This window comes from Indicator indicator, chromosome 3, assembly GCF_027791375.1.
Source record: "Indicator indicator isolate 239-I01 chromosome 3, UM_Iind_1.1, whole genome shotgun sequence".
Lineage (NCBI taxonomy): Eukaryota > Metazoa > Chordata > Aves > Piciformes > Indicatoridae > Indicator > Indicator indicator.
In genome coordinates, this window is record NC_072012.1 from 6,323,472 (window position 1) to 6,348,048 (window position 24,577).

General features: G+C 39.8%; 1 protein-coding gene across 2 annotated transcripts in view; it reads left to right on the forward strand.

The window, feature by feature from the left end:
• Positions 1-3,763: 3,763 nt before the first annotated feature.
• ATXN7L1 (ataxin 7 like 1) overlaps positions 3,764-24,577 on the forward strand; it is a 32,701-nt gene continuing 11,887 nt past the window's right edge. For both annotated transcript variants that reach the window (XM_054399526.1, XM_054399527.1), the window contains exons 1-5: positions 3,764-3,984; positions 12,309-12,592; positions 18,092-18,174; positions 19,025-19,281; positions 21,550-21,742. In XM_054399526.1, coding sequence (XP_054255501.1) covers positions 3,779-3,984; positions 12,309-12,592; positions 18,092-18,174; positions 19,025-19,281; positions 21,550-21,742 — 1,023 coding nt within the window. In that variant the 5' untranslated portion in view covers positions 3,764-3,778. The remainder of the gene's footprint in view (positions 3,985-12,308; positions 12,593-18,091; positions 18,175-19,024; positions 19,282-21,549; positions 21,743-24,577) is intronic.

Here is a 24,577-nt window from a genome sequence, read left to right on the forward strand (position 1 = left end):
TGATTCACTACCGCATACATATTAAGGAAGGAGGGAGCAAGAGGCAACTTCATAGTTCTTCAGAAGGAATATATCAATGTTTAGTTTTGATTTATGTCTCCACTATTGAGATTTGTTTTGGTGGTTGCCCATCTCAAACTGATTTTCAGTCCCCTTGGAATGAATTATTCTTCCTTCTCTCCACTGTGACCCTATCTGCAAGCTGTTGCTGCCATCTTCTTCTGCTGACACTGAAGTGATATTCACTTATGTGAGTAAATATGCATATTTTACCTGTCTGAGCAGTGTCTCAGAATACTGATGGTGGTTTGGCACTGGCTATTTATGTTCTTCCTCCTGTGTGACTTTATAATGGACATAATTTCCACTTTGCTTCTAGAAATTTCAAGAAAAGCTGGGTAGTGCTGATAATTGCCAAATACATGTGAGAGTCTATCTAAAGTGTTGGAAAACTGTTCTGTAGCCATGTTTTGGAGGGAGAGGAGAGTTCAATGGAATTAAAGGAAATACTAAATATAGCAGTTGTTCCTAATCAAAAGGATAACCACCAATCTGACACAGAGAAAAAGTAATCTTCCTTCCCTATCTTTTGAGTAAACATTTGCTTAAAGTAGTAGGATGCACTTTATTATAGTGTCATATCACAGCAGTGCCTCTTCCAACATTTTGTATTTACAGTAAAAAAATGCAAAGTTTATGTACTACTTTGCTCTTGGGTATCAATAAATTGAGGAAATAGTCTGGGGAAAAGCATCAAATGTTTAGCTTGACTGAAAATCCAGTGTAAAGAGACTGATAAATAAGTTGCTGTGACATATGATACTTGGGTTACTTTAAATACAATTTTAGATGGTCAGTATTTTGAATAGTTGTCTTTCTGGAAGATTAATTTTAATTACAGAGTAGAGTGTTTCACTTCCAAATATATCTAGAGGGGTGATATTGAAGACAGTTTACTAGAAGGCAGCTGATGTTGGGGAAAACAGTAGCTGTGGTGAAAATTGGAGTAATTAACCCTGAATTTATGTAATTTTTACATGGAAATTGTAGGTGTTTTCCAAGTTTCCCTTTATATACAGCTTGGTCTTGCTGGTTACATAGCAGTTCCTTTTCATCAGTCCTCAAGTAATTAATGAGAAAGTTACAAATCTTTATTAACCTAATTTAAGTTGATTAAGTAGTTGCTGAGAGGGCTGGTGAATCTTGAAACAATAGCCATTATTTAACGAAAAAGCAGAGTTAGTGGAACTCTGCATTTCAGAGACAGATGTGTAGTTTACACAGTTGTTGCCATGAATGTAAACTAACTGCATCCTGAAGAAGGACTTTTAAAGACCAGAGGCTGAACACTGAGGTGTGTTGAGGGGTGAAAACTAGCAAATGATGACTGGCATTTTGTGGGAGTGGGGGGAGATACTTTTCATATTAAAAAATAGATTCATAGAATTTGTTAGGGTTGGAAGGGACCTCAAGGATCATCTAATTAAAACACCCCTGCTGTGGGCAGGGCACTTCACACTAGATCAGGTTACTCAGAGCAACATCCAGCCTGGCCTAAAAAACCTCCAGGGATGAGGCTTCTACCACCTCCCTAGGCAACTTCTTCCAGTGTCTCACCACCCTCATGGTGAAGAATTTCTTCCTAACATCCAATCTGAATCTACCCATTTCTATTTTTGCTTCATTCCCCCCAGTCCTATCACTCCCTGACACCCTCAAAAGTCCCTCACCAGCTTTCTTGTAGATCCCCTTCAGATACTGGAAGGCCACAATAAGGTCTCCTCAGAGCTGCCTTTTCTCCAGACTGAATGGCCCCAACTTCCTCAATCTGTCTCCATAGGAGAGGTGCTCCAGCCCTCTCATCATCCTCATGGCCCTTCTCTTGTAATAGAGACTCCAGAACTGGATGCAGTATTCCAGGTGAGGTCTCACCAGAATGGAGCAGAGGGGGAGAATCACCTCCCTCGACCTGCTGGCTACACTTCTCTTGATGTTTTTCAGTTGCAGCATTTGTAATTAAGGCTGTGAATATGAAGGTGTGGGTGCACTTGATTTTAATTAAAGACGCCTTTGTTTAGTTATTGGAGATATAATAGAGACAGTTTGGAATACTCTTTTTTTTTTTTTTTTTAATTCTCTTTGTTCTTGAGGTATTCACCTATTTCAGATTAATCATGGATGAATCTGTCTGCTGCTGGCAAGTTTTTAGTTGTGAGGATGCCAGACAAATCATCATGTCCTGATTCTCTGTGGGAAAATTTTTCTTAATTAGCCTTGAAATATCAAACTAGCGAGCACAGGGTTGATGAGGTAAATACAAAACCTTCCTTTGCAGGAGCAGGTCACTGTTGGTTCTGTAACCTGCTCTTGGCCAATGGGGTGATGCTATGTGAGCTTGAAGAGCAGCACCCACTTTGGATTCTTTAAGTTAAATGCTGAAGGTGTTAGACAAGGAAGAATTTTGTGGAAGGAGAAACTTCAGCTTGTCCAAAGTTCTCAGTCTGTAATTACATTAGGCTTGCTGTGTTCTATTACTGTGTCAGTAACACGGGTACTCGCCTGATCCTTGCTGTGGAGGCTTACAGTTTTGGGGTGCTGGCAAAGTGGAGCCAGCTGCTTCTGACTGGAAAATTCCTCTTCCTTCAGCCACCCCTGACCCTTGCTGACTTTGGCTGGGGAGCACCAGAACTAGATAACCGTGGAGTTGAAGTGGTTGGGTGAAGGGTGTTACTGCAGTCATGAATGCAGTACTATTAATGATTTTATAGCACCTTTCAGCTAGAATCAGCTCCTGTCTGTTGTAATATTTTGAAGTCCTGCTAAAATTTGCAGTTTCAAGCCTGTTGTTTGCAGCACACTGTGATCCAGCTGGCTGACCACATACTAGCACTTCTTCCCTGGAGAAATACACCGTTTGTAAAGAATAGCTAAATACCTTCTTTTTTACTGGACAGTATCAGAGAGAGGATATTTTGATTTTAAAAAATAATAATAATAACAACCGAATCCAAACAATTTTATTGAAGCCTGTCTATCCTGCTGCCTGTTCTGTTGTAGGGCCAGCAAGGCCTTGCTTTTTGCAGTCTTACTTAAGAGGTCTCTCATGTAAATGTGGACAGTGCTTTTACAAGGGCCTGATCTCTAGATGCTATGTTTGTAACTGATACGTAAACTTCCTGCTTTTTTGCACTTGCTGTTTGCTCTGGCAGACAAAAATAAGATTTTACCTTGATGGGTGCTTGGAGATAACCTCCAAGCTACAAACCAGGCAGGGCCTGTGTCTCTAGAAGGGCGGGGTACGGCAGACCTTTAGCTACTTTTCAGTCTTCTACTTCTTTTCCTTGAAGCTTCCCACTAAACTTGAAACACAATAACCATAAAGTAAGCTTCCCAATAACTAGGTCACATGGATTCTTCATCAACCATTTTAGAAGCAACCTCGTGTCTGTCATGGAGTATTTCATTGAGCCATCTGAGCTGTTGTTGGATACTCTCTTCTTTACCTGGAAGTGTTGGGATACCTAGTATACCTCACAGATGCTGGTGGTTACTTCCTACTTACAGAATGGTTTGAGATTTGTTGGTGAAACTTCCTGTTAGATTATTAGCATTTATTTTACTATTTTTTAAAGTTTTAAGAGCACTTCAGAGTTGATTTTGTTACATTTCATTGGGCTTCATGGCATTCACAGCAGTAATGAACTGGTATTCTTCAGAGTAATGAAATCATTGTAACTTGTTCATTATTTTTTCCATTACAGAACGAAGACACGGTTCAATGTGTAAACCTTCCCCTTCTCCAGCTTCTCCAGCCTGCAATTCCAGGACGTCCCTAGTACAGATGAAACCGAAATCCTGTATCAGCGGCCATAACCCTGTCAGCAGCAACTCAAAGCCATTCAAAACGCCCAAAGACAATCTACTTACCTCCAGTGGCAAACAGCACACAGTATTTCCTTCAAAAGTATCACGGGATAAACCATGGTAAGGTCCAAAATAATAGTTACCAAAGGCATTGGTAAAGGCCATTGGTTGTAGTACCAAAGGCATTCAGTAAAATAAAAATTTCTGTGTTTCATCGTCATCAAAAATAAATCTGTATTTTCAACTTATAAAATTTAACTATTTAAGCCTCTACATTTCATAAGGGAAGAAACTGGATGGTTTTAACATTAAGATGTAGAGAGAAAGAGGAAAATGGACTGGATTACTTTTCTGATGTTCCATAAAATGTCTGCTTTTTCTAAGACACATATAGTAAGGGAGATATTGACCCAGTTTGCTATCTTTAAGGTTCATCTTCTTTTACAGTATGAGCCTTTAGAATTGAGTCTTTTAAACAGTAGGATTTTTTTGCAGAGTTAGAATCAGAGAATTTGTTAGGGTTGGAGGGGACCTCAAGGATCATCTAGTTCCAACCCCCCTGCTGTGGGTAGGGACACCTCACACTACATCAGGTTGCTCAGAGCCACATCCAGCCTGGCCTTAAAAACCTCCAGGGATGGGGCCTCCACCACCTTCCTGGGCAACCTGTTCCAGTGTCTCACCACCCTTACGGTGAAGATTTTCTTCCTAACATCCAATCTGAATCTACCCATTTCTATTTTTTGCTCCATTCCCCCCAGTCCTATCGCTATATGACACCCTAGAAAGTCCCTCCCCAGCTTTCTTGTAGGCCCCCTTCAGATATTGGAAGGCCACAATAAGGTCTCCTCAGTTCTTAATACTGACTTAACAAATGTTCATTAAAACTTAATGGTTATATTTATTTATCTTTAACAGCAGCTGCTGTTGGAGTTCATTCTGTATTTTGATAGTGTTTGATGCCTTGTAAGAAGACAGAAGAAAATTCTGTCTGCAACAAACACTCTTTTGAGGGCGTCTTACATCATGTACTGTGATATATATACACATACAGGATTTAAGACTGCCAGGCCCACCCTCCTGTGACTGTGATAATAGCAACAGAGTTGCGGAAATGTAAATGAGAGCCGAACTGGGTCACTGTTTTATTCCATAAGAAACAGTTTTGTCATTAGTTATCTACAGAAAAGATAGTTTTGTGATTAGGTCACTAGATTGGTGACTTGAGATCTGGGTTTAGTTTCTGGTTCTGTCCATGCCTTAGTCTCCTTGGCTTCAGTTCTGTGTCCATGAACTTGAGAAAGTAAGACTTCCTGGTTTTTTTGTTTTCTCTACTTACTGTATAAAGATCCTTTCCTTTTGTATATAGTATTTAGCATAAGGTCATGATCCTAGGTAGTGTTTCTGGACACAACTACTCTAAAGCAGATAATGCAAAACGTCCTCTCATGAGATAAAGCATAAACTTAAATTATTTTAAAGTAATAACTCAGTGTTTTCTGCCTGAAACTGGACTGGTCAGTTTGATTTTTGAAGAGAGCAGCTTCTGCCTAGCTGTAGTATTTGCCTTGCCCTGGAACACACTCGATCAATTCTGTAAATCCAAACCCACCGTCTCTATAAGTGTGGTGAGCATTGTGGGCAAATATGGCATATAATTCTGAAAATAGAAAATCTGGATGCTTAGATTACACACACATACACATACATGATTTAGAGGCTATTCTAGTTAAAGTCTAGTTAAGGCCTCATTTACTGTTTGAAAAAAAAATCCTTGACTGAATAAGCAACCTTTTCTTCTGAATGTTGGAGAACATATGAGAAAATAAAAAGAAAATCAAAAGTACCACTTTAGATTGTTGATAATATTGACTACAAGCCTACTTCTCATCCTAGTGTTGCAGACAGCAAGTTGCATACCCCCATTTCAGCATAATGACTGAATCTACGAACAGTATCTTCTGTTCTGGCAACAGATGGCATTCTGTCAGTCAGTAAAAGCTGGGAGGGAACCAAGTAACTAAGCATTTCCACCAGTCCCTTTATTGGGAACAGCCCAAACATCTACCGATGATTTACAAGGTAGTTTTAGCTGTCTAAAAAATGTGGTACTGCTCCATTCAATACTTTGTCAATGGATGCATCAGTAGTTATACCTGTGACTTACTCAATTCTCGCAGCTCTGCTAGGAGATCATACTGTGGTTTTGTTTACCAGCAGAAAAAAATGAGCCACATGGTAGTTAAAATCTTGTAATCATTGTGTAACAAATCACAAACAGTCTGAAGTGGATGTGAATGAAGTTGTTTTTTAAAATCTAGTGTTAAGTGCTTTAGATTATATGACTTGTTAAAGAATAAAATCTGTCTGATGATCATCACAGTTTATAGAGACCTGAGAGCTGTTAGGGAAAGAAGTGCTTGCTTTTATTCATTTATTGGATTACAATTCTTAATTAGAATTTTAGAAAATATTCAGCAGGTCTGATTTTTCTTAAAGGATAAATTATTCGTAAAGTGGATCACTTTGTAAGATTACATCTTCCATTCAGCTGTCTGTACAAGCCATAGAATTTCACTCACTTATCTTTTAGAAACGAATTCTCAACTGAGAAATAAATTTGACTCAAAAATGTAAATAGTACTCATCATATGTCCAAGTGTGGTTGATCATCCTCAGAAGCTTCTAGTTATTCAGTGCTTTTGTCTATTATGTTGTAGTCTCATACCACGAATACCACAAAGGTTCTTCCAGACGGTTAGCAAATTAGCTTAATTTAGGAATTTTATCACTTGTAATGATTGCTTTGTGGACCTACAGTAATCTTTGTTGCACCTGCCTGATTCTTTCCAGCAGCATGTCTTTTAAATTTTAGCTGTTACAAGTAGTAGTAGTAGTATTTCAGCAAGGGCCTTCACAACAGCATGGCCCAGTAGACCTCTCTGTTATCATGCCTGCATGCATGGAGACCCAACTCTTCCATTGTTTAATTAAGTCTAGTTTTGGTTGAGTCATCATCTTAAACATTGACCCAGGAGCTCTTTCTCTTCTTCACACCCTGTGTTGTTCTAAGAGGTACTGTAGGGTTCAGATTGCTCCTCAGCTAATGCTTTAAAAAGCATGATCAGACGAAAGAGATCTGGAACTATTTCATTTTTGTAACTGCTGTTTTAATACTTCCCTTCTTGTAATTAGAATATGAAGGATTATTGTGAATACATCATCCATAAATATCTGTCAGCTCAGATTTCCTTTTTTTTCCCCCCTGTATCTGTCTAACATTGTTGCTATTAATACAGCAGTGCTTAGAGATTGGAACAGTGCTGGAGCACCACTGCACTTTGCACAAGATAAATCTAAACCATCAGGTTTTGAAGCTTACAGTTGGGGTGGTAAGAGGCATAGCAAAAGGACAGAAAATAGAAAAAGACAAAGAGTAAGGTGATTGATAGTAATCAAGGTAATACTGATCAAGCAATCATAATTAATAAGAATAACCCAGATGCTTCCTGCAGCCAGGAGCTCTCTCCCTCAACTGCTGACCTGCCTGAAGGATGCTGCTTCACCTGCCATGCTCTGGTGCAACTTCTGAGCACTTCTGTGGAGGATGTTGGTGCTGTGCTGTTTATCTAAACATTTGTGATTTATTTACCATTTAGCCTTCATAGTTGACCATGGTGAGCAGGCCTGTGGAGCTTCTACTTTGCCATTTAGTTATCGATTCATCTTTGTGTTATGCTAAGACGAATCCTCAATTTTGGTTAATGTGGTAACCACTTAAAAAAAAAAAGACAGGATCAAAATTAGGAAGAAGTTCTTCACCATGAGAGTGAAGATGATCCTTGAGGTCCCTTCCAACCCTAACAATTCTATGATTACCATCTGTAGCTTCTGAAGTCTCAGATAATTTCCTGTAGACTGCCAGAAGTCCTATACAATGCGTGTCCTCAAATACTGGAATACTTTTATTTTTTCTTTCACATTCCAATGAAATATGTGATATAAAGGTTGACTGGTTGGTCTGTAACAAAACTCAGTGAAAATGTTCCCTCTGCTGGGCTTTTTTCATGGTGATCCATCCCTGTGTACCCTAGGATTTGAGATTCTGAGCACTGCAGAACAGAGAACCTCTTTTCATGTTTGTTGACCGTATTTTACTACTAGACCAGGTAACACACTGTATATCAATACTGTGCATCAATACCTTTCACTCTATCAATACTTTGAATTAAGATAGATCTTAGAAACTAGACATGAAGACTGTTCATGTCATATAGAGTAAATTATAGTACATATATTATACAGTAAGTTATAGTATATATATTACAGACTAAATGTATATATTTTTTTATACATAGTATGTATATAAACTACTTGATCTTCAGTTAAAAAAATTCTGCTGTTTTCAGAAAATGTAATCACCATCTATTTAAAAGCAAAAAAAAAGATTCCTGAGACTTCAGAAATTTTTTTCTGTGTTTAACTTAAATTCAGAGCAGCTGAAAAAAGCAGAAGATCACATGCTGTTTTTCATAGCTCCATGGCTGCATTCACCAAAGTACTTAATGCAGTTCTGGGATTGGGAGTAAGTTCAGGTTTTTTGCTTAGTTACTGACCAGTGCTCTACTTTTTCCTGCAGTTAGGTATGTATTCTGACTAGCTGACTGCTGTATTTATGGTACTACAGGCTGTGGAAGTTTCATAGAATTTATTTACAGCTCCAGAATATGTTGTAATGTCTAAATCTTCCTTTTAGCTTTTTTAATATGCATATTGTTTGCATCAAGTTTCATAGATTTTTTTTTTTTATGTTAAAATACCCTTAGAACAAAAATTAACAACTTTCTGGGAGTCTGCTCCAGCAAAACACTGCACTTTCTCCTTATCACCTTCAGCAGCTGTGGAGAAACAGAGGATTTGTATTAGCCCAGGGATGTCAAGATTTGAGTTATTTTGGACCCTGCTGCTGGTGTTTCTGAATGGTGTCCCATGGACAGTGCCATCTTAAAGTCATATTTCTCTGATTGTAGAATCACAGAATACATCTGGTTGGAAGAGACCTCAAAGATCATCTAGTCCAATATTTGACCCAGCACTGAAGGGTCAACACCAAACTATGTCCCTAAGTGCCAGATCCACAGGCTGCTTGAACGCCTCCAGGAACGGTGACTCCAGCACTGCCCTGGGCAGACCATTCCAGTGTTTGAGAACCCTCTCCATGAAGAAATATTTCCTAACATCCAGCCTGATCCTCTGCTGGTGCAGCTTGAAACCATTCCTTTAATCCTGTCATTTTGCACCAAGAAGAGGCTGCTCCCTCCTTGCTCCCTTCAGAAAGTTTAGAGAGCAGAGAGGTCTTCCTTCAGCCTCCTCTTCTCCAAACTGAACAACCCCAGCTCCCTCAGACGCTCCTCATAGGCCATGTGCTCCAGACGCTTCACCAGCCTTCTTGCCCTTCTCTAGATATGCTCCCGGACCTCAATGTCCTTCTTATACTGAGGGGCCCAGAACTGAACACAATATTCAAGGTGTGGCCTCACCAGTGCTGAATACAGGAGGATGATCACCTCCCTGTCCCTGCTGGCTACCATGTTTCTAATCCAAGCCAGGATGCCATTGGCTTTCTTGGTCATGTGGGCATGCTACTGACTCATATTCAGTCGCCTGTCAGCCAGTACCCCCAGGTCCCTCTCCAAGTTGCAGTTTTCCAACCACACACCCCCAAATGTATAACTTATCATGGGGTGGTTGTCACCTAGGTGCACGACTTGGCCTTGGCCCATTGATTTAACCTGTTCAGAGCTTGCTGTAAAGCTTCCGTACCCTCTCGCAGCCACCCAGCTGCAAACTTACTTGAAGGTGCATTCAATCACCTCTTCCAGTTGATTAATAAAGACATTAAAGAGGACAGGCCCCAGTATTGAACCCTGGGAGACACCACTAGTGATGCTTATCAGCCAGATTTAACTCCATTCACCAGCACTCTTTGAGCCTGGCCATCAGCCCGTGTTTTATCAAGTGCAGAGGCCACTGATCCAAGCCTTGTGCCAGGAGTTTCCGAAGGAGAATGCTGTGGGAGACAGTGTCAAAGGCTTTGCTAAAGTTGTGGTAGACAACATGCACAGCACTTTCCTCATCCACTAGGCAGGTCATCTTATTGCAGAAGGGGATCAGATTAGTCAGTTGGGACCTGCTTTTCATAAACCCCTGCTGACTGGGCCTGATTACCTGGTTGTCTTGGTATGTGTTGCATGATGGCACTCAGGATGACCTGCTACATAACCTTCCCAAGTACCCAGGTCAGACTGACAGGCCTGTAGTTTCCTGGATCTTGCTTCCAGCCCTTCTTGTAGATGGGTGTCACATTTGCTGGCCTCCAGTCAACAGGGACCTCCCCAGTTAACCAGGACTGGTGACAAAAAATGGCAAGTGGCCTGGTGAGCACATCTGCCAGCTCCTTAAGTACCCTTGGGTGGATCCCATCTGCTCCCATAGACTTGTGCACATCTAAGTGGCACAATAGGTCACTGATCATTTCCTCATGGATTGTGTGGGCTGCTTTCTGCTCCACATCTGTATCTTTCAGTTCCAGGGGCTGATCCTGCAAGGAGCAACTGGTGTCACTGACAAATACGGAGGCAAAGTTCAGCAGCTCAGCCTTTTCCTTGTCTCCTCTTCCTTGACTGAAATTACAGAAGAGTTGTGACTGAGGGGAAGCCTCAAACAACAGTAGTGTGCAGACAGGCAGACGTTGCCTGTCTTGGGCAAGTGAGAACAGTGTGGTCTCTGGCAAGAAACTCTTCTTACCTGAACTGTAACGTGGCAATATGCATCAGGATAGATACTTATTGCACGGGGCTTGTGTGTTTGACAGACAGCACATGAGTAATGCACTTGCAGAAGCTCTGCACTACTGTGCCAAAGCACTGCAGTGATGTGCAATCTGAACATGCAAGAAGCATGTTGTGGAGTATGGTTTCCTAAGAAGTAATTTCATGCTCTTAATAAATAGGTTTCATTTTACCTTTAACCAAATACATCAAGTTAAACCTTCAAAGATAATAGATGAAAGAAACCCTGAGGTTTAAGAAGTTTTTCTGTGCAGGGCAGTGTCCTCAACCTTTATGCTGGGAACTAAAGTTTTGGAGGTTCTGTGTTATTCAGAAAGGAAAAGATAGCAATACTTTTAAGGAGACTCTCCTAGATAAGGAATTTGGTTTACCTCTTAAACATGACCATTATGTTGATTTTGTTTGCTCAGTGTGGAATGATAGTCTGAAAATTGTCATTTTTGCATGATCCCTGTGTGAATTTGATTGCAGAACAGATAGCTGTTCGTCAAAAGCAACTCTTCAGGAAGAACTGAATAAGCAAGATGTTTTCTTTTGCAGCCTCCAATGAAAACTGAGATTAAAGGTCTGAGAATTTAGGTTTTTTAATTAGTTCTTTTTTTTTCTCTGCATTTATTTCAGTAAGGAGGGATATATAATTTATATATTAGGTATTAATTGGTAGTCACATCACAGAATCACAGAATGGTAGTGGTTGAAAGGGACCTCTAGAGATCACCTTTAGTCCAACTTCTCTGCTGAAGTAGATTTGCTATTCACAAGACATCCAGTTCTAGAATTGATGGGTAGGTAGAAAGCAACTATCACTGTTGGATAGTTCCTCATGCAGATAGGATCTGATAAAAATAATGCTGGAATTGAAAATCAGTTATCTCCATTTTTTTTTCTGCTGATTTGAGAAGATAACCTTTGTTAACATCACAAATACACTGTGGTGGTAGTTAAGAGAAGCTAGTTGTTGCAAACTTTAATTCTGAAAAGAACCAAGTAAGCTAATAATTACATGGGGAATTTTTAAATTAGTACGGTTTCATTAAAAGGACATTTTGCTAATGCTCAATTCATCAAGGATCCTAATCTTCTGAAGGGAATATTGTTAAGGTTGCTGTGCTTAAAGTTTTTCTCCTTGTTTCCTTAAAGTGTCATTCAGACACATCTGAACAAATGAGTTATTTTTGTTTGTTTAAAAATGGTAATGTTATTAGCAAACTACTTTGTTGTCATGGAGTGTTTAGTATAAGACACACATTTGATATGTGCCCATGTGAAAGACATGAGACATTTATGTAAGTGGGTGTGTTTGCTTAGTACCAAAGACTTATTTTGTGTATGAATAGCAGCAGATTAGGTCTTTTAAAAAAAAAAAAATCAAAGGTTCATTTTGATACTTCTTTACTTGCCAGGCTTTACAGATGCCTCATTTTGTAAACATTTGATTGAACAAAAATAGTCAGTAGTGATCCTAAATATTTTACTTCAGTCTGGTCTGAAGATACTGTGTCACTTGTGTTGAAATTTTTCTTACCTGTGAATTAAGTAACTGTAAATCTTTGGCACCGAAAACAACTTGAGGATTTTTCTTTGGTTTTGCAGCGTTCCTGTTCCAGTAGTCAGTCTGGAGAAAATTCCTAACCTAGTGAAGGCAGATGGTGCCAATGTTAAAATGAATTCTGCAACCACTACCACCATCACTTCCTCCTCAGCCTCTTCCTCCACCATACCTGCTCCAACTTTGGTAAAATCTGGTTTGACATCCAAGTCAGTGCCACCATCACCAGAAAAGATTCTGAACGGCAAAGGAATTGTAGCTCCTTCAATAGACAAGAAACACCAAAATGGCACTAAAAGCAGTAACAAGCCTTATAAGAGACTTTCAGGTGAGTGATCTTGTAATTACCTTTGTAGACCATCTTTCTTCATTAATATTTGTATAGCTCAGAAGTAATGGACTAATAAAATGCTGTATCCTGGGTTTGGTTTGATTTTTCCCCCCACTGTAAGGAGCCAGTTTGCATGTATGAAAAAGAGAGCTTTCACACTCTGTTAGCATGTGTAAAATGTTTTCAAAGAACACATTCTGTTGGGCTTGAAATTAGAGCCTTTAATGTATTTCGCAGCTGGTCAACAGGCCAAATATAAATTTTGAGGGAAATAAAAGTTCATTAAAACAGAAAGGCAGAAGGCTTCCTTGAGCCATTGTGTAATTTGGATGTTTACAGCAAAACAAAATGTGCCTTGGTTGGGTGATTTTAACATAGTCATGATCAAGTTGAACAGTTGAGGTTTAAGACATTGGATTATTCACCAAGTCATGATTTTTAAAAGAATCTTCTTATTGTTTGGTTTCAAATACTAGAAACTTCTAAGGAGATACTGGAAATGCTGGGGAAGTCTTAAGAGACAGAATTTCCTTTCACTCCTCTCCCCCTACTATTCACACGAGTGAAGTTTGTGGCGTGGGGATCTTGCTCTTCCTCAGGAACATAGGACCAATGGGGTTGAGGGAGTAACATTAAGTGTGAAAATATGCAGGATGGCCGTAGAGAGGGCACTATGGAGGATGGCAATGCAAATCTACCACTCAAGCGCAGAATGACATGTTGTGGGAGGGCAGAGGTTCCGTTAGTAAGGTACCTATCCATTGGAGGAAGACTTACTTTCAGTGGAGGTGACCCATGCCAGCTGTTGGGCAGTGAGTAGAGAATTTGCCCTCTAAAGCTGAAAACAAACTTTTGTTCTAAACGAAGGGAAACAAAAGTATGTTGAGGGATTTTTTTTTTCTTGTTTGTTAATTGTTTTTAAAGCAAAAGTAACTGACTTAAGTTTCCAGCTTCAGAAGCTGTGCAGGGTCTATTCATCAGCTGGCAGTACTTTGTGATTTGGGCAGGAACTTCTGATGTGTACTGAAAGGCTAATTTTGCCAATGGCAGCACGATCTGCTTTAGATCATCAGCTTGGCAGAAAGTGAGTTCACATGATTTCTCAATGTGCACTAGTTATGAACCAAGCAGAAGTTGCGCAAGGTAAATGCTTTCGTTTCCAGTTAAGGAGCATGCCCTGTTTGTTTTTTTTTTTGACTGAATATCAGGTTTATTTTTTTCTTTTTCTCAAACTCTGCAGTTAGCCTATGCTACTGCTACCTTGGCTTGATTCCAGACCAGTGCAAGCTGTTTGCTAGGGCTGCGTGGGCTATGGAACAATGCCACTGCCTTAAAGGATTCAGTACACTGATTGCTTCTTAACTAGTTAAAGGTGTTGTATAAGAAGTCAGAACCATTGTTCATTTACAGCATTCTACCAAAGGAAAAAAGGGTACAAGACAGTAGCTGACCTTGTTGTACTTGCTGAGATCCAATTTGTTATTCTAATAAAAACTCTATTTATTTTGTAGTTAATTTAAAATATTGGTTTCTTTTCACCTATTATTTCCTTTGATAGTTTATATGCTTAATTTAGCTAAATAATTCTGAATTTCTCCCTGGGACAATTGAAACTGACACTGTTTGAGATTCTTGTTTTCCTTTTGTCACTGTGTACCGCAGCAGGGTTTTAGGTGATACTTGCACCTCTTTTGTACAAGTGCTTGCTGGAATGTGTTCATACAACAGGAGAATGATTTCTGTAGAGCCTTCCTTCAACTTGCTTGCTTTTTCTGTGGAGGTGATCTAAGCTGTCACTTATTACTTCTTCATGATGAGGGTGGTGTGAGACACTGGAACAGGTTGCCCAGGGAGGTGGTAGAAGACCCATCCCTGGCAGCTTTTAAGGCTGGCCTGGATTTGGCTGTGAGCCACCTGATCTAGGGTGAAGTGTCCATGCCCATGGCAGGGGGATTGTAATTAGATGATCTTTGAGGTCCCTTCTAACCCTAACAATTCTATGACTTTATGACTTGCAGTCTCCTGGCTAGGGAACATTTAACCAGTGGAAACTTCTGCACAGGACTGTTAAAGCACTACAGTAGGCATTAGTTCACTTTTACATGGCTAACAAATCCACAGAATCAATGCTACTTTTTTTTTTTCCCAAAGGTCCTGTCATTATCAGATTTAGAATCTGCTCAGTCTTGTTTCTGCTGCCTCATGTATTGATGCAGCAACACAGTAATTTAGACATGATGCAAATATAAGTCCTGAGAGTGCTGTAGATGAATTTCCTGTAGGTTGTATGTCGCTATGATGGATTAATCTCCATTGTTACACAGTACTGTGCAAAAGGTGAGAAAAAGATCTTGGAAGGTCAGTGAGTAATTACTTTAGATATCCCAAGTATTCTATTCATTTCACAATAAAAGAATGAGACTGGGGCTAGGGGATTTAGGTTTTCCACAGTCCACTGCTGTGGACCTGTGCAGTTGTTAAGTTTTGAAGCTCCTTGATAGACCTGGCCAATTTACATCATTTTCTTTCCTTTAGCAACATTCACTCTCTCTGACATGATTTCCCTGACTGTGGCTGAAGTTTGTGGGTTTGTTTTGTTGTTTTTTTTTTTTCTTAGAGCTGGTAGTTGTTTGGGTGATGAATGAACCCTGCCATCTTTTCAGCAGTGCTGTTGTTGGTGAGAGAGAGGAAGCAGCTTGTGGAACCACAAAAGACAGTCTGTAGCTGCCCAGCATAAGTGGATCAGTGCTCCTCAGCAGCAAACTGGAAAAAAAAATTTAAAAATTCCTCATCTGCCTTAGCTCTTGTTCTCTTTGGGGTGAAACTAAAGAATGCAGATGCCTGGTTTACACCAAGAATATCTGTTGTCTTGCAAACAGAAGTTAGAGACAATTCAATTTTGGCCCTTCTTCTGTCAGTGAGGTTATAATGAATACTCTTTACTTCAGCCATCAAACTGAAGAAGTGGAATCCATTCTGAACAAACAGGTTTCTGTAGCTCTGCCTGGGCACGAGAGTCTAGGGGTTCTCACGCTACGCATCTCCTAATGTAGATGTAGTCAGAAGCTGCATTTCATTATTGATAAGAAGGTGATAATCTTCATTTAATCCATTGCCCAAACCAGGCATGTTTGTAGCTGGCAATAAGATGTTGATGATTTCTCTTGAACAGCTACACATGCTTCATCCAGGAGAAGTGTTTCCCTCTTTAGTGTTTTCTGTTTCTGTGTTGTTTGGTAGATGATGGAGGCGTCCACCTTTTTTGACTGTAATTCCCTATCTTGATTTGCTAATAACTGGATTTGCCATAATCAGTTCTGCAAGTCTTGCTTCATTATATTAGTTCATATTTAGTTATACACAGCTACTTTTCTGTTGTGGTGTACAGGTCACAGAAACTACAAATTCTTGTGATAGATGTCTGTCCTTTTGTAGATTTCACCAAAAAAAAAACAGTGCCAACTGCTTTTTCCAAGCTCACTTTTTGATATGTTTCTGCTAACAGGTCAATAATGCATCAGTTTAGTGTTTGTTTTATGATAACGTAGTCCATATGGCAAAATACAAAAACCTGCTGGCAATTGTGGTATCTGGATGACAGCTGTCATCTAATACTGACTACTTGGTTTCACGTTTCTTATTCCAGCTGTTCTACTTGCTGTGATGTCGCCATAATATTGTAACATATCTGTGAATTTCTGTCTTCATCTGAGCTCAAATTTGTTTGTTTATAAAGGATTTTTAGACCTCAGATTAAATGTGGTATTTGAGTACAGGATGTTTGTTATATCAGTGTATAGTTAAAATAAGCTTTGGCAAATAGTTTATATTCCACTATCAAACAAAAGCAAACCAGTTTGCCACTTAAAACAGCCAGGGTAGAGATTTATAAAGATATATAATGGTAGGTGGAGGTTTTGTGGCATAAAAGTCAAAAGTGTATGTTCACAGTTTTTGTTACAGTGCTGTGTTGAAAATCCTAAAACATAACCTAAGGGAGGTGATGCTATCTGTGGTATATAAATGCTAAAAGTTGAATGAAACTTGAATATGCAATCAGAACAGTTCTCTCTATCAATACAGACTGGGTGATGAGGTGATAGAAAGCAGCCCTGCAGAAAAGGACGTGGGGGTGCTGATGGACAAGAAGCTGGACATGAGCAGACAGTGTGCACTTGCAACCCAGAAGGCCAATCTCATCCTGGGCTCCATCAAAAGATGGAGCATTGCCAGCAGATCAAGAGAGGCAATTTCTGCCACTTGGCTCTGCTCTGGTGAGACCTCACCTGGAGTGCTGCATCCTGCTCTGGAGCCCTCAATATAGAAAGGACATGGACCAGGTGGAACAGGTCCGGAGGAGGGCTATGAAAATGATCAGGTGGTTGGAGCACCTCTGCTACAAGGACAGACTGAGGGAGCTGGGTGTGTTCAGCCTGGAGAAGAGAAGGCTCTGGGGAGACCTAATAGCAGCCTTTCAGTACCCGAAGGGGGACTACAAGAAGGATGGGAGAGAGACTGTTTACAAAGGCCTGCAGTGACAGGACAAGGGGCGATGGCTTCAAACTGGAGAAGAGCAGATTTAGATTGGATGTTAGGAACAGATTCTTTACTATGAGGGTAATGGAACACTGGAACAGGTTGCCAAGGGAGGTGGTTGGGGCCCCATCCCTGGAGGTTATTCAGGGTGAGGCTGGGCACGGCTCTGGACGGCCTGGTCTAGGTGAGGATGCCCGTGCTTACTGCAAAGGGCGTTGGACTAGATGACCTTTGGAGGTCCCTTCCAACCTGGATGGTTCTATGATTCTGTGAAATACAGCATATTAAATATTAATGTTGATCATAAGTAGAACTCAGAAATGCCCTTTTTCCCCCCCCCCCACGATTTGTGAACTTTAAACTCCATGCCTCCCTTCAATTAGGGAAATAAGAACTAACATACACATGACTTCACACAGATTTACAGGGCAGATTTAGATAAATCTTGGTTTTAAATGCCACTGGTAATCTTCCATTTACTTGTGAGGCACCATGTGTTGTTTTCCAGAGTTTCACAGTATGTCAAAGAAGTATTATTCAAAGCACTTGCAATATTTAATCTATGTGTCCTGCCCAAACTCAGAAGCTGGGTTGGCAAATGCTGTATCTCACAGCCTCAGAGGAGCCAACATTAGAGAGGAAACTGAACCTGCAGGTGTTTGTTTTGGTCCTGCATTTGGGCTACTTCATTGAGTACAGCTCTGTAAGCAGACTCAGGTCTGTGAAATCTGTGACTGAAATCATGCTCTAAATAGTTTGAAACATATTAGGGCAAAGAACTGCACAACAGTATCGGCAACGTGTGTTGGCTCTGTTACGGGGTGCTGAGGTTGGGATCAGTGATTCAGTTTGAGCCTGGTTGAAGTGAGGTCTATCAGACAAAAATTATAGCTACTTGGCTAAAATTTATGTAATAATCTATTTTTTTCTCCTTTTTCTACCTGTTCCTCCATCAAACAGAAAGAGAATTTGACCCAAATAAACACTGTGGAGTACTGGATCCTGAAACAAAGAAACCTTGCACAAGATCACTCACCTGCAAGGTATTTTTCTTAGAAGATAAAATATCAGATGCTTTGTTATAGTTTAAATCCTACCACAGTAGTTTGAGAGGTCATACCTGCTCCTGTCTTACAGACAATGGGTATGGTATTCAGACGCTGTCTTCAGGTAATTCTTTTGAGTAATTCTGTTTCTTTGAATCAGAGCATCTGCATTATTCCACTGATGTTTCCAAAAAGATTTATCTTTTCCTGTCATTTTGTTACGCAAAAAAAACATTGTTTCATGTAGAAGCACAGGTGTTACTTTAAATGCTCCTTTTGGTTCATGTGTGCAACAATATCGTAGTACAGTCAATCTTTAGTAAAAAATTAACGTTTCTTCTGCAATAAATTACTTGGAGGCTGCCCTTGCAATAGTAATAAGACTTCTGTCAAAAAAGCAGCAATGTAGGACTTCTGTAATGAACATTTGTATGCATATGTGCTGCCTATCAGTAGAGATCATCAGATAAATTTGCTTTAAAGCGTATTCACATTTTTCAATCCAATGAAATCAATTTTTTCATTGTAAGTTAAGAGCTACAATGATGTTACTTCTTAAGATTTTAAAACTACTGGAATTGTATTTTCTGTCTTGGAAAAGGTAAGTCAATGGAGTTTATTATATGGAAACTTGCAAAAAGTAATTTTAGCCCTGATGTTGGTATTTCTTAAGGATGACTTCATAAATTGTCAAAGATAATCTGGCATAACAGCTTTATTTCCATAACTGTGGCTAAATGTGTTTGAAGTAGATTTTATCTTTTAGAGTTGTGGTGTATCGGAAGTGTAGAGGACTCATAAACAATGTCATGCACACACAAATGCTTTTTAACCACCCTATTTTTAGACTCATTCACTTAATCATCGACGAGCAGTTCCAGGCCGTAAAAAACAGTTTGACATCCTTCTAGCTGAACACAAAGCTCGATCCAGGGAAAAAGAAGTTGCAAAAGACAAAGAGCATCCACTGTCTGCAAGGGAAAGCTATCAGAGCCAGTTCACACCAGCACAAGACTCTCTGTCAGGATCCTCGGTGAACTCTGGGCAAGAATCTAAAGTAACATCTCCTGCAAAATCCAGACCACCAAATTCTGTACTTCCAAGGTAAGCACTACTTCAGTGTGGAATGTTCCATTCTGAAGGTACTGTAAGAAATCACTTTCATGACTCTTTCAGCTTATAATTTTGTAAGTATTCAGGACTTCTTCAAGCTATTGCATCATAAAATGCATTAAAATTAAAATAAGAGTTTCTGCTAGAAGTAGAAGATGGACTATACTTACGTTAACCTAAATCTGTCCATGGTAGCCTAAAGCCTGGTGGGAAATGAGTTAAGGAGTGGTGTCTACGCTCAGCTCAGAGTCTCAGACTGCATTTTTTTTGCTAAAATGGTCAGTAATAATTAGGAAAGTTTACATTAGAGGCATTCTGGCACATTTTGGAGTAAGTCTTATTTATATGAATCGGGGTCAGTATCAGTGGTGAAATTCTGCACGTTTACATATAATTTTTCTCTGCAGATATACTTCACCAGCTACATCAATGGAACATCTTGTAAAAAAAATGTAATTTGGTGTAAATGGCAGTGTAAGCAGCTAGTTCTTGAAACTATTGATTTGAAACTGTGCATAGCATGTCTTTCCTCATTAAGATTTTTCTTGAAAAGGACAAAAACACTTCTCAGAAAGACAGTGCAAACTTCTAAAGACATACCCTTAGAAAAATTAGTATGAGATACTGAATCTACTAAATTCTAATTATCCTTTAGTAAACTTCTTATATATTTGTTTGAGATTTATTTTGGTACTAGTTTTGGCTGGAGTTAGAAAGCTAAACCAGTTGGATTCGTTCATATTTATTTTGTTAGTATTTCTTCACAAAAGCCTTAATCAGGATTTGGTGCCTATTTTGAGGGTTTTGTACTAAGGTAATCCCTATCTCAAGAAATATTTGTTCTATTTACTATCTATCTCAAGTCTTACAGAGAGAGCCATTTCCAACATTTTCTGTGTTCATTAAGCCATAATGAGATTTTATTCATGCAGTGGCAGAGAAGGATTCAAGGTTTGAATGAAATGAGAATGAAAGAATCCCTATAGGTAAATTGGTGAAAAGTTGGCATAATTCTTAGAGTCCTTAGAGAAGGACACAGAAAGACAGGCAGACATTGCTTTCAGTAGGTGTTGCAGCCAAAGAAGCAAAACTGGAATGCAATTCAGTGAGAGTTAGTTGAAGAAATTGCAAAGGTAGTGGTATTTGAGGGGAAGGGGGATTTTAACACACAGATGTTGTGCTTGTACAATCTACAGTTGATGCTGCAGAGCCTCTGTTCTGACATGCTGTCTGGTTTTGTGAGCAGCCGTGCCAGGGACAGCCTCTCTGCTGGTGGGACTCAGCAAGCCTGCAGCTGTGCTGTGCTGAGGGAAAGCTTGCTTATGGTGACTTGGCTGGTGGTGCTGACTTGGCTTCACCTGGCCAGCTTTTCCTGGAGGCTAAGGAGCCCTCACACAATCTATCCCTTGCAACAGCAACCGCAGCAGTTATTTCTAGTTGATGGGCAATTGATGAGCAATCCCTGCTCAGTTCAGAAGAGGGCACCTGTCCACAGTCCTAGTCCTGACAGCATAGATTCATGAGATTGAAGATCTTCAGATTTGCTCAACATGGACATCTCCTCTAATCTCAGAGGGACGTATACATACTTGATTGTACAGACTGTAGTTGAGAATCCTTTTCTACCCCCAACTCTAATCTCATTTGTTTCCAAGATGCTTTTGAAAAGCAAGGCACCATCATGCCCTGTGGTGTAAAGGCATTCCCACTTTGTTTTAGTGGATTTTAGATAAAGATAAAGAAAATCACCATGCAGTAACAGGTCCTCTCAGTTATTTCACTTAAATAAATAATCTAGCTGCAAAGGGTGTCAGCTAAATTCTCTGACTGTATTTAGTACACAAACCTCAGTAGGATTTTGGTATGAAATGAAATTTCGTAACTGGACCATTGTGATTAATTAAGTAGCAGAGTAGTGGTGCAGTGTAAGATGATTTTACACATCTGATTTTTGTTTGTATTTTTAATATACTTTACCCCTCTCGTGATCTGAAACTCAGCTTCATGGCAAATTTAAAATTTCAGGCAATACAAAAGTATTACCTGTTAACATTAATATGATGACAATGCATGATACATTTCTGACAAGACCAAATGTCAGCTATTCTGTACCTTTCACTCTTCTCCTGGTATAATTTACTTTGATTCTTAACTCTGTGTGCTGGTGCATAGTTCCTAGCTAATAAACCACAGCACTGTGGCAGGTGGGTTGGAAAATCCTTTGAACACTGATGATTTAAATGTCTATTCTCTTTCTAGACCGTCATCTGCAAATAGCATAAACAGCAACAGTTCTTCAAACCACAGTGGGTGCGTACCAGAACTGCCACTGCCGTCCATGGGAGGAGATTTAACAAGCAGGTTGTCCAGTGATGAAGGGGAGGCGGATGGAGCTGAAGAATCTGAAAAATTAGACTGTCATTTTTCAGAACACCATCCCAGACCTCTTGGGGTATGTGTCTGTCTCTGGCATGCCTTGCCCTTCTTTTTACCTAGAAAGGGGAGAAAAAAGAAGTAATTTAGTAAGAACATAAGGAATTAAGACCTTATATTCTGAAAACTGTGTTCTAAAGAGAGCAAATGCATTTATCCGAGAATGGTGTGGATGGGATAAAGCAGAAGGAAAAGTCTGGTCCGTGCACGGGACAAGTAGGTTGCAGGACAAGATGAGCAGCTGAAAATCAGAAATTCTAGTTTCGGGTTTCCCTCTCAGAAAACTGCAACTCATGTAAATTTGCTAGACTGAGGAAAGTTGCACTGTTTTAAATATGACATGAAAAGATAATCTCTGAGTTGTCGTAGTTCTCACAAAACTGTACCTGTGTTAGTGAGAAATGTTATTAAAAGTAGTAAGAGTTGTCTTGTGGCATTGTCTTTGTAGTGTGAATTTCCTTACACTTTACAAACAAAGAAGTAATGGGAGAGCTCTTGAACTTCTAAGCAGTTAGTTCTCATCACAATTGAGCCAAGGAATAAAATTAATAAAGACATCACTTAAGTGTTTTCCATATCATATGCAGAATAAAAAAAACACTGTGATAACTGTAGCCTGCATTCCCTAGAGCAAAGGAGAACTTGTTACTGTCAGGCACTTGCCAAAAAGTATGAGCTGAACATAAAATAACTGTCAGATGAAATTCTGTATTTGGTTGTTACACAGAAAATAAGAATTACTAGACCATGTAGTACTATGATATGCATGATAAGCTCCTGCTTCTTTGTACTCTTGTATTGCACTTTTGTTTGTTTGTTTGTTTTGCTGGCTGCCTCTTCATGAATTAAAAACTAAAGGCTTGGTGCATGGGTGTCCACACAACATAAAAAAAATAATCAAAGTGCGTTTGATTCACAGGCATTATCATTGAGTCAGGCTGTCAACAGCCATTTTGGCTTAAGATCCTAGTTCTGTTTCAAGGCAAATCCCACTGACTCATCTGTTCTTTGAAATCTTATCATCTCTTAGCAGGAACAGTTAATGATAGTGCAGGTGTTTTAAGTCCACATCAACATGGAGTCAAAAGAGGTGGTGTAAATTGCCTTCAGCGCAGTTCATGCTAACTTGTTACATTTCATACTGAAGTGGAATGTTTTTTTTTCCATAGTGTCTCTCCAGGAGAGATGATAGTAATTGACAGGGGGGAAAAAAAAACAGTAGCATCTTAAACTACCTGTTAGTGATATCTGTATCACTGAGCGGTGATGCTAGTTTATCAGCTTAGATGGTGTTTTCAATTAAGCTGTTTAACCTTCTCATGGAGCAGACTTAAGATAAATAGTTAGCATCACCACTCATTGTCCATTAAGCTGAAAAATGCTTTAAACGGTTCCTTTTCTAACTGCATCACTAGCTTCTGCTCTCAGCCAGAACTGGTGAGACTTGATTCCTGCGTGATGGAGAGCTGTCTTTTTTCTTCCCAGTATGATTTCTAACAGATTTCTTTCCCACCAATAGGTGTTATGACAGTTCTCTGCGTAATGTGAGACCAGTAATACTGAACAGAAGAAAGGGTAGATTCCTGATCATACCATTTCAGTGCAGTAGGACTTTCCAGGAAGTTCTCCAAAGGAAGCAGGACAAATACTGCTGAGCTCTGCAGAATGCTCAAAACTGCTCCTCTAGATGAGTTTCATACACAGAATCACAGGATTCTCAGGGCTGGAAGGGACCTCAAGGATCATCTAGTTCCAACCCCCCTGCTTGAAGAAGGCCATATCCAGCTTGACCTTAAAAACACCTAGGGATAGGGCTTCTACCACCTCCCTGGGCAACCTGTTCCAGTGTCTCACCACCCTCATGGGGAAGAACTTCTTCCTAACCTCTAATCTAAATCTACCTTCCTCTAGCTTGAATCCATTCGCCCTAGCCCTATCACTACCTGACATCCTAAAAAGTCCCTCACCAGCTTTCTTGTAGGCCCCCTTCAAATACTGGAAGTTACATTTTTATTCCTGGTACGAGATGTAATAGGCAAGGAAGGGTACAACTTTCTATGGCAGTGAAAGTATCATTTTCCAGAACTGCTTCCCTAAGAGTCCCTCAGCATTTATATTCTTTCTGTAAGGAATAATTAATCTGATCTACAAGTTCCTGTTCAAAACAAAGTCTTGTAAAACTTTATTTGAATAAAGGGAGAGTCCACAGGACAATTCTCTCTGGGCTCTCTCAAATAGCTTGAAGGCACAGCTTCCCTTTTATCTTAAATTCCCAGACACAAATTTCCCTCTCCCTTTTCCCCATTGGCTGAGGTGCTCAGGATTTACAGTGTTCCGTGATACACCTACTACATGTACCCCTTCACATGTAACCTCCTGCATCATGCATCCTATGTTAATTTAAATTAAGTTCTTCACTTCTCTGGGTGGAGAAGTGAATTATAGTAAGTTAATAGTAGTCTATTAAGCCTGCACTCTCTCCTAAAAGTTCAGAACTTGACGCTGTATTCAGTGTCTGTTGTCTTTAGACAGCCTCCCACTGATTTACGGCAAGACCACAGATAAGGCCCTTAGCAGAGGCTATTTGAGATTTACACATACACATAGATAAGGTGAACTGTCTGGTTCTTCCATTGTTATTTCAGCTTCCTCTTAGCCAATTCTTACTTTGTAAATGCATTACCCACTTTAATCCCATCATTTCCCTCTCACACAGAGGTACCTGACGGTAACCTGACTTGTTAGTGGAGTATGTAGTGAACTTTACACTAAGCTGAAACATCAGGTACATGTTTCGTATGTCAGGCAAAATATATTTGTGCTGCAGATGAGGAAACCCACCTTTTGAAAAGGT